The 14,910-nt window shown below is 43.4% G+C and overlaps 2 protein-coding genes and 1 pseudogene across 3 annotated transcripts; 1 reads left to right on the top strand and 2 right to left on the bottom strand.

Annotated features, from left to right (window-relative positions):
* Window positions 1-3,140: 3,140 nt before the first annotated feature.
* On the bottom strand, window positions 3,141-7,421 carry c4h11orf98 (chromosome 4 C11orf98 homolog; the record flags this gene model as incomplete). The annotated part of the gene is made up of 5 exons (XM_080538213.1): window positions 3,141-3,268; window positions 5,779-5,876; window positions 6,397-6,500; window positions 7,062-7,102; window positions 7,415-7,421. 5 exons carry the CDS (start codon window positions 7,419-7,421, stop codon window positions 3,141-3,143), a joined length of 378 nt encoding a protein of 125 aa, XP_080394339.1.
* A 302-nt stretch (window positions 7,422-7,723) lies between these two features.
* LOC308164052 (lipid transferase CIDEB-like) lies at window positions 7,724-9,228 on the top strand (the record flags this gene model as incomplete). Its single annotated transcript, XM_080538212.1, has 4 exons — window positions 7,724-7,740; window positions 8,197-8,311; window positions 8,564-8,722; window positions 9,142-9,228. The coding sequence occupies 4 exons, from the start codon at window positions 7,724-7,726 to the stop codon at window positions 9,226-9,228; spliced, it is 378 nt and encodes a 125-aa protein (XP_080394338.1).
* Window positions 9,229-9,320: 92 nt separating this feature from the next.
* Window positions 9,321-13,026, bottom strand: LOC308164051 (E3 ubiquitin-protein ligase rnf168-like; annotated as a pseudogene). Its single transcript has 4 exons — window positions 12,690-13,026; window positions 11,190-11,260; window positions 10,254-10,909; window positions 9,321-9,337 (listed from the first exon to the last, which is right to left on the bottom strand). The product of its transcript is annotated as an E3 ubiquitin-protein ligase rnf168-like (transcript).
* Window positions 13,027-14,910: the final 1,884 nt, after the last annotated feature.

Here is a 14,910-nt window from a genome sequence, read left to right as displayed (position 1 = left end):
TTAAATGATGTGATGAAATATTGTACTACAATTGAAAAATATATGATAATCAAGCCATTTTGGCATATTCTGTCCAAAATAAAAAGTAGGATGCATTCTGATTAGACAATACAAAGCAGCCAAAAATAGCCTAATAAAAATAGAAAGACTAAAGCCTTTGTACCTCTGTCTAACTTCACAAACACAGTGATCACAATACCGTCACAAACAGTCCATTGATGTTAGATGGCAACGGTTAAAAGCACAGACCCAAAATAAACAGCCCCCAGGGTCTGGCTGTGACAGTCACAGAAAATACATCTCAATAGTCTCTCCTCTAGTCACCTGCTCTCTCGCTCCCTTCTCCCAACACATCTTCAGAAGGAAGCGAGGGAGAGAGGATGCAAGGAATAGAGGAAAGACTATTTGGACGGAAACCAGGGAGGGGAACTATAATTGGGCCGTGTGCAATTAACATGCATCACACCTGCAAATAACACCTGCAATCGCAATGGCAGAGACCGTGGATGACATGCCTACAATTAACAAGTGACAAACTTGATAACATAAATGAAAGAAAAAAAAAATGGATGTATATGGTTAAAAACCCTTTTCTTGTGACATTTTCACTATGACAGTCCTTGTTGTATTACTGCAACTGTATAATGTATTGTTCTGTATTCAGGTTAATATTTTGCCTGTAAATGTACACCTTGTCTAACTTGATAACATTAATGGAGAAAATAAATATTTACATTACATTTACATTTTTGGCATTTAGCAGACGCCTTATTCCAAAGCGACTTACAATCAATACATTTGAATACTAAGCATGTGAATCAGCAGTCCACTATTCGTTGCAGGAAGAGTACTCTAGCTCGGGCCCGGGGCCACTGATAGAAGGAAAAACCTTCTCCCTATTATCGCCTTCTACTAAAACTTTTTTTTTTTTTTTTTTTTAATTACTGGAGAAACTGAGATACAGTACAAGGGGGGCAGTAGAAGTTCTTAGGGACACAGTAAAGGGGAAAGCGGGTGTCTTTAGGAGACGTAGTGGTGAGGGTCGGAAGATGTCTCAGGAGGAGCAGTTAAGATGTAACCTGAAGAGATGGGTCTTCAGTCTACGACGGAAGATGGGTAGTGACTCTGCCGTTCTGACAGTCGTGGGGAGCTCATTCCACCAGCGGGGAGCCAGTGTTGTGAAGAGACGTGATCGGGCAGCCCGACTGCTGTGTAGAGGAGGTGGGGCCAGTCGGCCAGCCGAGGTGGAGGAACGGAGTGAGCGGGCAGGGGTTTGGGGGGTTACCATTTCCTTCAGGTAGGCAGGGGCTGTCCCTTTAGCTGCCTGGTATGCAAGCACCAGGGTCTTGAATCTGATGCGAGCTGCTATCGGGAGCCAGTGCAGGGTGCGAAGGAGAGGGGTGACATGCGAGTATTTGGGGAGGTTGAATACCAGCCGGGCAGCAGCATTCTGGATGAGCTGCAGAGGTCTAATGGCTGAAGCGGGGAGCCCAGCCAGGAGTACATTGCAGTAATCCAGGCGGGAGATGACCAGTGCCTGGGTCAAGAGTTGCGCTGCCTCTCTGGTAAGGAATGGTCTATCCTTCTGATGTTGTAGAGGAGGAATCTGCAGGAGCGAGCCGTTGCTGCAGTGTTCTCCGCACAGGATAGTCGGTTATCCAGGATCACTCCAAGGTTCTTGGCTGTCAGGGAGGGGGTTACAGTAGAGTTCTCCACTGTGATGGAGAAGTCTTGGAGAGGGCAGGCTTTCCCGGGGATGAAGAGGAGCTCGGTCTTGTTAAGATTGAGCTTGAGATGGTGGTCAGCCATCCAAGTTGAAATGTCAGCGAGACATGCTGAGATACGGGTTGCCACGTTTACATCAGACGGGGGGAAGGACAGGAAGAGTTGAGTGTCGTCTGCGTAGCTGTGGTAGGAGAGCCCATGTGAAGAGATTACCGAGCCAAGAGACTTGGTGTAGAGGGAGAAGAGTAGGGGCCCTAGGACGGAACCCTGGGGAACTCCAGTGGAGAGGGTTCGTGGAGAAGATAGCGATTCTCTCCAGGTCACCTGGTAGGAGCGGCCCGCCAGGTAGGAAGAAAACCAGGAGTGTGCGGTGCCAGAGATGCCCAGGTCTGAGAGGATGGAGAGAAGGATCTGGTGATTGACTGTGTCGAAGGCAGCAGACAGGTCAAGGAGAATGAGAACAGAGGAGAGGGAGGAAGCTTGGGCAGAGTGGAGGGCTTCCGTGACAGCAAGGAGCGCAGTCTCAGTGGAATGCCCAGCCTTGAAGCCGGATTGGTGGGGGTCTAAGTGATCCATCTTCCGGAGATAGTCAGTCAGTTGTTTAGATGCCGCGCGTTCAAGGGTTTTGGAAGGGAATGAGAGAAGGGATACCGGTCTGTAATTGTGGACAGATGATGGGTCAAGGGTAGGTTTCTTGAGGAGAGGCTTGACTCTGGCTATTTTGAAGGCCGCTGGGACAGATCCAGTGGATAGGGAGGAGTTGATTAGGGTGGTAAGGTAAGGAAGGATGTCGGCGGAAATGGATTGGAGAAGAGGGGAGGGGATGGGGTCAAGAGGGCATGTGGTTGCCCGCTTTGATGTGATAAGTGTGAGAATCTCATCGGGGGAGAGGGGGGAAAAAGATGACAATCCAGAGATCGAGTGTCGAGGGGAGAGTTTGGAAGGGGTGTTAGCATTGTTAGTGGGAACGGTGTTAGCATTGTTAGTGGGAGGAGGGAGCGGTGGGGGGAGAAAGGTGCTGCTGATGTCGTCCACCTTTTTTTCAAAATATGGATGTATATGGTTGAAAACCCTTTTTCTTGTGACATTTTCACTATGACAGTCCTTGTTGTATTACTGTAACTGTATCATTTATTGTTCTGTATTAATATTTTGCCTGTAAATGTACAGCTTGTCTAACTACGGCATCCGACCAAGCCCTCTGTGTGTAAATACTGCAAAATAATGACGTTGACCATGTTTGTTTAAACAAAGACACTCCATATAATTGGGTTATCATATCATATCTCAAATTCACTACTCCTTTGTTGGGAGAGAACAAACCCCAGGCCACTCGTTTTCAAAGGCAGGCAGGTTGGCATTTACGCTTGAGCCAATAGAAACAGTTCAGTTTGTTGTTAAAATGGTCTAAATGGTTATTCCATGTCTGCCATTTCAACATCTGCTGCCTTGGATGCACCTCGTCTCTTCTTGTTCTTCCTCGTCTTCTTCGTTGGTGCCGGGGCCTTCGTAGTAGGGGCAGGGGCTGCCTTTGGTGCCTCAGCTGAAGAGAGACACGGTGGATTGCGTATTAATAATAATAATGAATCCCTCAAGACCACCAGGACCAAGCGCCGGACCTGGGGTGATGGGGCCTTTTCAGCCGCAGTCGCAGACAGGCCAACACCCTCCCAACATTTAAACAGAACCCTCAAAACCCACCTCTTCCAGCTTGCCTTCACCAGTTAACCCTCACCCCCTCCCCCTCCCCTTCCCATGTGTCCCCAGCACTACCTTAATTAGACCCCTATACTTTCTTTCTCTATTTCTTTCTTGTTTCTTTTTATTATTACTACTCAATCTTTTCAGTTTGTAAAGCGTATTTGAGTGTCTAGAAAAGCGCTATATAAGTCTAATGTATTATTATTATTTGTATTATTATTATTATTATTATTATTAATAAATTGGTAAAAACAGTACTGTGCAATAAATACGTTTATCAAGTGATACTGTATGTAATGTATCTGTTACGGTATATGTGGGAATACGGTACATGTGGGAAAACTAGGGTTAGGTGCTAGGGTGCTACGGTTAGGGGTAGGGTTAGGATTAGGGTTAGACATGCCAGCATGTACCAAGTCGATGTAGCACCTAACCCTAACCCTACACCTCGTTCCAAATTATTATGCAAATTATATTTTTCTCAGAGTTTCCTAAATAGTCGAGCAAATGACAATCAGTATAATTTTCAAGTCATCAACCGTTAGAGTATAATTCACATTTTATTGAACAAACCTCCAAATGATAACAGTATTTTTTTTTATTATAAAAAACTCAAAATGCACTGTTCCAAATTATTATGCACAACAGAGTTTCAAAACATTTTATAGGTTGTAAAGAACTAAAAATTGTAATTTGATGAATTTAGGGTTAGGAGGTCATATTATGAGGTCATATTTACTGAAATCAAAAGCTATTTCAAACAAAAACATCTTAACAGGTCAAGTTACATGTTAACATAGGACCCCTTCTTTGATATCACCTTCACAATTCTTGCATCCATTGAACTTGTGAGTTTTTGGACAGTTTCTGCTTGAATTTCTTTGCAGGATGCCAGAATAGCCTCCCAGAGCTGCTGTTTTGATGTGAACTGCCTCCCACCCTCATATATATTTTGCTTGAGGATGCTCCAAAGGTTCTCAATAGGGTTGAGGTCAGGGGAAGATGGGGGCCACACCATGAGTTTCTCTCCTTTTATGCCTATAGCAGCCAATGACACAGAGGTATTCTTTGCAGCATGACAGTGGGCTCAGAAATACATGAAGACTAATTTCCAAACAGTCTTGTTTACTGATGAGTGCCGTGCAACCCTGGATGGTCCAGATGGATGGAGTAGTGGATGGTTGGTGGATGGCCACCATGTCCCAACAAGGCTGCGACGTCAGCAAGGAGGTGGCGGAGTCATGTTTTGGGCCGGAATCATGGGGAGAGAGCTGGTAGGCCCTTTTAAGGTCCCTGAAGGTGTGAAAATGACCTCGGCAAAGTATGTAGAGTTTCTGACTGACCACTTTCTTCCGTGGTACAAAAAGAAGAACCGTGCCTTCCGTAGCAAAATCATCTTCATGCATGACAATGCACCATGTCATGCTGCAAAGAATACCTCTGTGTCATTGGCTGCTATAGGCATAAAAGGAGAGAAACTCATGGTGTGGCCCCCATCTTCCCCTGACCTCAACCCTATTGAGAACCTTTGGAGCATCCTCAAGCAAAATATATATGAGGGTGGGAGGCAGTTCACATCAAAACAGCAGCTCTGGGAGGCTATTCTGGCATCCTGCAAAGAAATTCAAGCAGAAACTGTCCAAAAACTCACAAGTTCAATGGATGCAAGAATTGTGAAGGTGATATCAAAGAAGGGGTCCTATGTTAACATGTAACTTGACCTGTTAAGATGTTTTTGTTTGAAATAGCTTTTGATTTCAGTAAATATGACCTCCTAATATGACCTCCTAACCCTAAATTCATCAAATTACCATTTTTAGTTCTTTACAACCTATCAAATGTTTTGAAACTCTGTTGTGCATAATAATTTGGAACAGTGCATTTTGAGTTTTTTATAAAAATAAAAAAAACTGTTATCATTGGGAGGTTTGTTCAATAAAATTTGAATTATACTCTAACGGTTGATGACTTGAAAATTATACTGATTGTCATTTGCATCGACTATTTAGGAAAATCTGAGAAAAATATTATTTGCATAAGAATTTGGAACGAGGTGTAGTTTTCCCACATGTACCGTATTCCCACATGTACCGTAACATATCTATTGCTATATGGGGAAATGACTTGTGCCCTGACTGGGGAAAAAACTATAGCCCATCAAGATACATGCAAGATAGTTACTGTACACTATTTCATTTGAGTTTTTATTGTTGTAAGTCGCTGTGGACAAAGGCGTCTGCTGAATGCCCTGAATGTAAATGTGACACACACACACACACACACACACACACACACACACACACACACACACACACACAGTTAGAAAAGTCCTACAAAAGGCCCAGCGTTTACCTTCTGTGGGGGCCGCCTCTCTTTTCATGTGATGCAGCTGTTTGAGAAGTTTGTTCCTCTTTTTTCCAGACAGGGTGATGTTCGCTCTAGCGCTGGTACTGAGAGGAAACAAATATATATCAAATAAATAAATCAATTCAGATCAGTTCACAGCATGGAAGGCATGCAGACAAAAGATCGGACCTGAATACATATAGGTTACATTAAACATCGAGGCCTCTACCCAACCCTAGTATCTAGCAGGAGGATCTCAGCTCCCAACTATTGAATTAAATGATTTTGGTGTAACAAGAAATGTGTGATAACAAAACCCCATTATTATTCGAAATCAATTACTTAAGAACAAATAAACATGGACTGTTCCTACACGAATAACGACAGTATTCCCATAGGAGTCTTAGAAAAACATTACATAAAGAAGGCCCAGTCCATTGTCTTTATAACTACACTAGGTAAGTTATTCCCTAGTTTCAAGGAAAGATATCTCTCTCTCTTCTCCCTCCTTGTGTGTGTGTGTGTGTGTGTGTGTGTGTGTGTGTGTGTGTGTGTGTGTGTGTGTGTGTGTGTGTGCGCGTGCGTGCGTGTGTGTGTGTGTGTGTGTGTGTGTGTGTTGCCTACTTTCTCTTCTTTAGGTGATGGATCACGGCTCCTACGATCATGTGCCTTCTCTTCTTCTCTCTGGTGATGTACCTCCGCCTCTTGTACAGCTTCTTCCCCAACTCCTTCAGGAGAACAACAGCCATATGAGAGTGGATCCCTTGCCATTGTGACCAAGCTTTTTAGGCACAGGCCTGGAGATTTCCCCCTGACTTTCTATTGGGGAGTCTACGGTCCCGGCCATCATTAAGCACTCTGTGACAAGACTGCTTTTTTGGAAAAGGGGCTATACAAATACATTTTTGATCGATTGATATCCTCCTATTGTCTATGATTGAAAAGTTTCCTTTACTGAGTCAGCTAGCTAGCTACCTTCTCTTAACAACATACAAACTAAAGTTCTTTGTTATCTGTTAATTAAACTAATTAATTGTATTCAGCATTAACTTAACCAGTAGAGAAAACAATACCAAATTCCAACAATTGACTGACAAGTTGATTGCATGGAAAATAAAACATTCTTCTTCTCCTTCTTCACCACGCAAGCTAGCTTGCGAACGCTAGCTTCTAGCATAATTTAACTGAACAAAATAACCTACAGAGTTATAGATTTAGACTCGAAAATGCATTCTATACATTGTTCTAATGTTAAGTGTTAACTTGAGAGTCAAAAAGAGAATTCTTACTGTTTTTGGCCTATTGATTTTGCCATGCTTGCGGTGGACAGCTAACACATGTGACGTGGGAAAGCAGGGCAGAGTTCCGTATTCTATTCTGATTGGTTGGAGTGACACATTTTGGGGATTCCCATTGGATGTTCAGACTTTGTGACAATATTCGTGTCCAAAATGTCCAAGTAATCTGTAAAACAAGGAATACATTTTCAAATAGGCCTACGTATTCTATCATGTAGTATACATCTGCATCAGTCTGTACTTGAGATAAATTCATACTTCATACTTCATGTCATGTATTCCTGTTCAATAAGATGTAGCTTGTCTCCATCTTGTGGTTGGTCAATGGAAAAGCATCATTTTACAGGACATGGTTCGAGCACCAGCACCATAGAGCATAATATAATATATTTTAAAATCTCTGCCAGCACTGAACATTGTTTTTTAAACAAATCTGATTCAGAGCTTTTAAAAATATATATTGTTTAAGTTTTAACGCCCTCCCGTGGTAGCCTGGGGTACTGCATCGACCAAGATCAGTTCCGTTAAGACACCCATGCCATTCAACATAGGACGAAGAATATAGAACGTGAATCTGATAATCTGTGCAAAAATCTATATTGTTGTATCTAATACTACCTTTAAAAAAAGCTCATTAGTGGTTCAATAGCACCATGGATATAGGCTTAGTGTAACGGAGGGGCTTTGCCCCACCCATCACATGCGATAATATAGCCAAGAGTCTAACCACTGCATTGGAAGACATGTTTTAGACAGGGTACATCTATATGAGGGTTTGTTTTTTGTTCTATAATAGAGTCATTAAGATAGCTTTGTACATCTACAGTCTGCGGTAAAGTGTCTAGCTGTCTTACTACGGCAATGTCAATGTGTCAACGCTGTGGGACCCCATCAGTGCACATGGTCAAGTTTAGACCATTGGAAGGGCAGCCAATAGGGCACATCCTCTAATTTCGCCTCTCAAAAGGGCATTTTTGCCACTCAAAGGGGCACTTAAGCGAGACGTTTTTCAACCGTGGGGGCACCAGGAGGGGCGGTCGCCCCCCCTGCCCCCCCCCCCCCCTGAGTCCGCCAGTGATCTGTGTCATCAGGTCTGAAAATCATCTTCACTCTTCCTCTTCCACAGGTCCGTGTCCAGGCGTGTGTGGTCGGCTCCCCAACGGCCGTTCAGAGTGGTCACCCAAGACAGGGAGACCAGGAAGGGCGTCACAGCCGGCACTCTGGAGGAGCTGAGAGACAGGGTGAGAGACAGGGTGAGAGAGAGAGAGAGAGAGAGAGAGAGAGAGAGAGAGAGAGAGAGAGAGAGAGAGAGAGAGAGAGAGAGAGAGAGAGAGAGAGAGAGACTTGATGCAAAACACAATGATTATGAAAATATGCAACACAAATTAAGAGATATTGAGGAGAAAAAACCAAACACATAATACAGATTTGACTTCATACTCACTTAGTTGGACTGTTTCCTGAAAATATCCCTTGGCTTTCTGTCTGTCCAGGTGTGCGAGGCTCTGCTGCTGTCCCTGTCCACCATGTGTCTGTCCCTGGTGTGTGAGGAGGACGGGACTGAGGTGGACTCTGAGGACTTCTTCATGTCCCTGCCTGACAACACTGTCCTCATGGCCCTGGAGCCTTGCCAGACATGGAGACCCCCTGCTGTAGGTTGTCTGTGGCCCGATACTGTATCAATATTAGAGTATTTTGCTAATGTAGTCTCATCCCTAATCTGTGCATCTCAGTGTGCATGTACATTAGCCTGTCGTGACGTTAGAATTATAAGGTTCTATCTCCATTTTTGTCAACATTTAGTTAATCTGATCCATTAGGTGTTTATTAATGCATGTGTGGTGTTATTTTTTTAAATGTTGACATTTTTGAGTTAGTAATTCATGAAATACAAAGGTTCCATCTCACAAAACATAATGGAATGTAAAAACATTGACGCTCAATATCTCTGAACTGCCCTAAACGGAGATAGAACCTTAGGGGGGGGGGGGTGTATTGAACTTTTTTCTTTTTTTTTTACTAATTACTGCCTGTATATTCAACTGATTCACTCACGTTCTTCCTCTCTCAGAGAAGCCCTCCGTGTTGCCTCCACCCTCCTCCAAGCAGCTGGTCATATTATGATCAGCGCTGCTTCTGTGATTCGCCGGATCATTGAGGGGGCGGAGTCCTGGCAGCCCCAGCCGGCAGGCTCTATGCTAAGGAGTACTGGAATTAGGGGAGTGTCTAACCCTAACCCTCTGTGATTGGCTAATCACTCATCAGGTCTAATGAGAATAGAAGATAAGATGTGGAGCTGATCACAACATGTACTTGTGCCAATCGTGGCAACCTTCTGTTCGAGTAATATTTTGAATACTATGAGTATAATATGTACAATGAGTATGATAAGCTTAACACATTATGCTGCTGGTGTATAATGTAACATGTAGAAAAGTTGGTTGTACAAATTAGAATACAAATATGTTTGATGTATATAATCCTATTTTTCTATCAATTGTACCATGTTAAACACAGTGATGATATAATGTGTGATGGACAAAGATGGCATTTTTAAATTACATTCATCTCCTACTCTCTTATATACATGATTTCATCTGTGTAGTTCATCTGTTGACAATGATGCAGCTCACAAAATATAAATGAGGAGAAATAGTTGCAGAACAAGGAAAAAACTGTTTATTAATCCTCCCCCCATCTATTTTGGTATTGTCCTTGTGTAGCCTTATTTTGGACACAAGTACAAAAGCTTTATTCCAATAAAAATAAAACTCTTAAGTTGGACCTTGTGAAGGTTTTAATTGGTGATCTTGACGAGGAAAATAAAATGATAAATAATAAAACAATTTTATTAGGTAAAATATTTACATTCAAAACACACAAAAAAGAAGAATCCCTAAAAAGAATCCCTCCCACTTCCATCCCTCCCCATCCCGACCCTGGTCTCCCCCACTCTCTCCACCCTTCATCTTAAATATATCAAAATTAAAAAATAAAAGTACTATGGTCCCCCATTCTGGGGGGGGTGGAGGTAAGGGCCTTATGCCCGGGGAAAAAAAACAACAACAAAAAAACAACAACAAGCACAAACTGTCACCTGTCTCCGTTCAAGAAATCAACCCAACCAAAACAAACAAACTACAAAATTGCCAGCTAAACAATCTGTTGAGTGACGCAGAATACCGTTACTCGATCTGTTCCACCTGAGCGGCACGGCCGGGCGGGCTCTTCTTCCCTGCTGTCCCCCTCGCCGCCTCTTTGGAAGTGGATGCGTGTGAGCGCCTCCCGCTGTGCCTGGCGGGGTTCTGGCGAAGCTGGTACTGATCCTTGGAGCCTTTGCTGCGGTCCACAGCGGCACGGAGGGTGTCCTCTCGGTTCAGCTGCTTCTGCAACTGGAGAGCCAGATCCTTGTCCTCTTCCTCCTGCTGCCTGCGTCTGAACAGCTGCTCCTCCTCCCTCTGGGCCAGCTCCTGGAACAGTAGGGCCTCTCCCGGGGCTGGTTTAGGCTTTCCCTGGGCTGGTTTAGGCTCCACACGCTGGGGAAGGGATGAGGAACAGCATGGCCTCTTACTGGACATATCTCCCTCCCCACTCAGCTCAATGTCACAGCTCTTTCTTTTAGTCGAAGCCCCCCTTTCTTGCGGCGTGGTGTGGACGGGGGGTAGTGTCTGTTTTAACAAGGGGTCATCGGTTGGATGGTCTGTGACTTCCGCTGAAGCTGTGGGCTCACACTGCACCCTGGCGCTCTCCTGTCTGCCAGGGACGTCCAGCGAGGGCGTCGGGCACTCTGGAAGGTCCTTTGAGGGCCGAGGCTTCACGTCGGAGTGGTGGATGTTTTCCTTCAATGGAACGGAGGTGTAATAAACAGAAGTTAAGAAACATTGAGAATCACAGCAGTTATTTAGTAAATAAGCAGTTAAATAATGTCCTCTTATATTTTTTTATTTTCTTTTTATGTTATACAAATGTAATGTATTTGTATTATTATTATTATTATTATTATTATTATTACACATAGACAGACACACACACACACACACACACACACACAGACACACACACACACACACACACACACACACACGGTAATCGGCAGTTATACACCCTGAGAGTGCTGACCTTGCTGATTTGGTCCTCGTACTCCCTCCGCACCTCTCCTGGCTGGCTGACTCTGGGTCTGGAACCCAACGCTGAGGGCAGAGAGAGGAACGACAGGTCAGCCAACCTCACCAAGTCATTGCAAATAAAAGAAATCCTTCCTTCACACCTTTATGTAAAATATAGCTACTGTATATAAGGTCCCAAATGTCTATTGGTCTATCTTTATTTTGTATTCTTAGCTATTTTATTTAGCCTATTATTCAATTGTCACTTTATGTTGTTGTTGTGGTTGTTGTTGTTGGTGAAGTGAGCTGATGTAACACCTGAAAGTATAAAGAACATTAAGTACCTATTTATCTATAGCACACCCAGGATGCTGTATAGAAGGCACACTGGTTAGGGGAGGAAAAGGTGAGAAGCATGTGAGCTGGGGAAACACACATGCTAGTGGGGTCCGGGGGAAAGACTTTAAAAACATATAAAATATGTTTATTTTAAATTATAAACTGAAGGTTTTAAATGATCATTTCTGTTGACTTTTAGGATTTATGGAAAGTTCTCATCCTAGAGTATTGCAACAAATTAGCTGAAAAACTAAAGAGGACTTTGCAGAGGGGCAATTACTCCGGTCCAATTCACAGGCTAAAAGAAAATGGAGGGGCAAAATATAGGGCCGGTTTCACAGACAAGGCTAGTCCTGGACTAAATCAAACTTTCAATGTAAAATCTTGATTGTGGCCTGGGGTGAAAGACCACTCATCCCTGCAGTCTATTTTTGAACAGGCTACTCTCAGACAGGCTAATAGAATTCTCATGAATCCCTCCCATGTCCTACATGCAGAGTATGAACTGCTGCCCTCTGGGAGGAGGTTCAGAGTCCCCCGCGCTAGATTAAATAGATTTAAAAATTCTTTTATTCCCGTTTCTGTTAAACTTTTAAACTGCACCAGATGAATGTAACTTATCTTGCTTATCATTTTATCTCCACTCTTGTTTTAATCAGGTCCGCCTTCTGTTTGTGTGCTAATATCCTGTATTGTCTGTTGCTCCTTGTTGTCTGTTGATCTTTGTTGGCTGCTGTGGGGTGTAAGCCCAATACAAATTTCCCAGTGATGGGACAATAAAGTGACTCTTGACTCTTGACTTGGTGGTCCAGTGGTCTAGCACCGTAGTCTATAGTGCCCACATATGCCCATGTTGGCATGGGTTCGGCTCATGCCCTGCTGACATGCCCTCTCCTCCTTGCTTTCCTGTCTACCTTCAGTGAGTTCAATATCCCATAAAATATATCCTATATATCCAATAAAATGAAAAATATGAGTGGGACTGCCCCACTCAGAAAAAGAATAACCAATGTCAAATCCCCATTGAAGATGCTTTTTAGTTTGGGATTAGGCTTAAGCCTTGTCTGTCAAACCGGCCCTAGACCTGCCGGATCAATTACTCCAGTCCAATTCACTAAGGCTAAAACAAAACGGAATAAAACATAAGAGTTGGATGAAACTGGCAGTCACTCACTGCTTTCCTCCTCATCCTCTTCACCGCTGATCCTCCGCTGGCACTGCAGAGGAAATGCCGCCTGCACCCGCCGCCACAGTGCGTCGTTGACCAGCGTCTTGTTGCTGCTGTTATGCCTCGCCCACGTGGACACCCTCTTGCGACACAGCGGGCAGCACAGGTTGGCCTTTCCCATCGTCTCCTGGAAGCAGGGCTTGCAGAAGCTGTGGGCGCACGGCAGTGTCACCGGCTCCAAGAACACCTCCAGGCAGACTGGGCAGAGGCAGTCATCCCGAGACAACAAGCCCCCCTCCCCGCCCTCTGTCACAGCCACCTCGTCCTCAGACACTGGGGGCATCCCTCCACGTTCCTGTAGTTTTTTGCTCCGTCCTATACTTCTGTGTAAAACCAAATGCCCAGAGGTTACAGTCGAAATAACATTCTGAGTAAGGTGATTTGGTTGGCATTTTGGTTGGCATTCTTGTGTTAGGTTTTCATATACTGTATATAAGTTACTAGTTCACGTTTATATGTTTATAAAAGTACAGTTACATGCTAACTCCCCCCTGTGAATAGGCCATATAGTGTACATAAGCATATAAGTTTACATAATAGATACATTCTCAGATTCCTACCGATCACTTACCCCCCTATTTATGTCGATTTATGTCTCATTCTTTTTTTTAAAATTATTATCTTAGGACTGTGTTGATTGTTAGCACCTAGGGCATGCATTTAATTTCGTTGTACCTGTTACAATGACAATAAATTCATTCATTCATTCATAATATGTCAAGGATATCTACATAGATTGAGCGCAGATAAACAGAGCACCGTTACTTAAAAGTCTCTAAAATACCAACTCCACGAAATCTGTTTGCCAACAAAGGTTTCGACATGTGACAACTTGTTAGTGTGTGTGACAGTGTGACACCAGTTACTATCAACAGTCACGCCATTTTGTTGCTACAGACTAGAGTCACTAGACCAGTACGGTCAGAGCTGCCAAGTCTCACGCAATCGCCGTGAGACTCACGCATTTCAACCAGTTCTCACGCTCTCACGCGGCATCTCTATTTCTCACGGCGAGAAATAACAATTGTTTTACGGGACTTTTATTTTTGAAATTCCTTGAAAGAAAGCTACCGGACATGAGTTTCGTGGCATCTTTCTGCACGCGCATTAACTTGAGTCTGCAATCGAAGCGGCAGGCGAGCGCTGATGGAAGAACCTGTGTTCACGCGAGCTGCAAGAACGTAGCAAGCAGTGTTGCCAGATTGGGCTACTTTTGGTACTGGACGGGTGGATTCGGCAGCTTTTAGACCGGTTGGGCTGGACATTGTCAATTCCGTCTGGCAACCGTGGTAGCAAAATATGTGCATACATTACAACATCGTATCTGGTAGCCTACTCGACTGGGTTGCACCAATATGGCGTAAGTCATTACTAAATGCAGGCATTTAAATGCAGGCATTTAGTAGTTACTAAACCCCTAGTTGTTACTAGCTAGTTTCAAACTAGTTGTTTACTAATTTCGGTTGCACCACGCAAATCTTTTGCCAATCTTAGCTAGTAAATACTCAGTTTTGGTAACAGTTTTTTGTTTCTCTACTGTAACATTATTAATTATTAACATTATTATTATTATTATTATTATATATAATTATTAACATTATTAATAATTACAATTTACAATACAAATACAACAATCGGGGGTCCCTCAAAAAAAATGTGGGCGCGCCGTGCGTGCACAAAATCACCCACCAAGCCCTCATTCTGACCCAGGAAAAACCCTGGTATGTACTGTATAACATGATAACCATCTATGAGCAATGCACTGTATATAAGATGATGACCACGGGTCTTTCTGCTGTTGACCAAGGGGCTGAGTCCTGTTGATGGGGCCAATTTTTCTTTTAGAGTCTGTAGGCTACTGTATTTGTTTATTAAGATTTCATAAATATGATATATTGTCTGATTTTTTTTATTGTTTTATAAAATGTTAATTATTTTCATTTCTTTTGCTGGTTTATTATGAACAACATGTAAAATTGCAGGAAACTAGCACAAATAATTGGGTGGGAGAGAGGGGCCGCCGCTGCCAAAACATGCACAGTTTTGGGTCGCTCCACCGCCAAAAAATCTCACTCCAAACTTTTGGTGAAACTTGGCAGCCCTGGTCATAATGCAGATAAATGAATTAACAAAATGTGTTAATCTGTTGCTGCAAGGGTTTGCGATG

This window comes from Nansenia antarctica, assembly GCF_963989245.1.
Source record: "Nansenia antarctica genome assembly, chromosome: 8".
NCBI lineage: Eukaryota > Metazoa > Chordata > Actinopteri > Argentiniformes > Microstomatidae > Nansenia > Nansenia antarctica.
The sequence above is the reverse complement of the archived record's forward strand: the minus strand, read 5'-3'. Positions and strand labels throughout refer to the sequence as shown.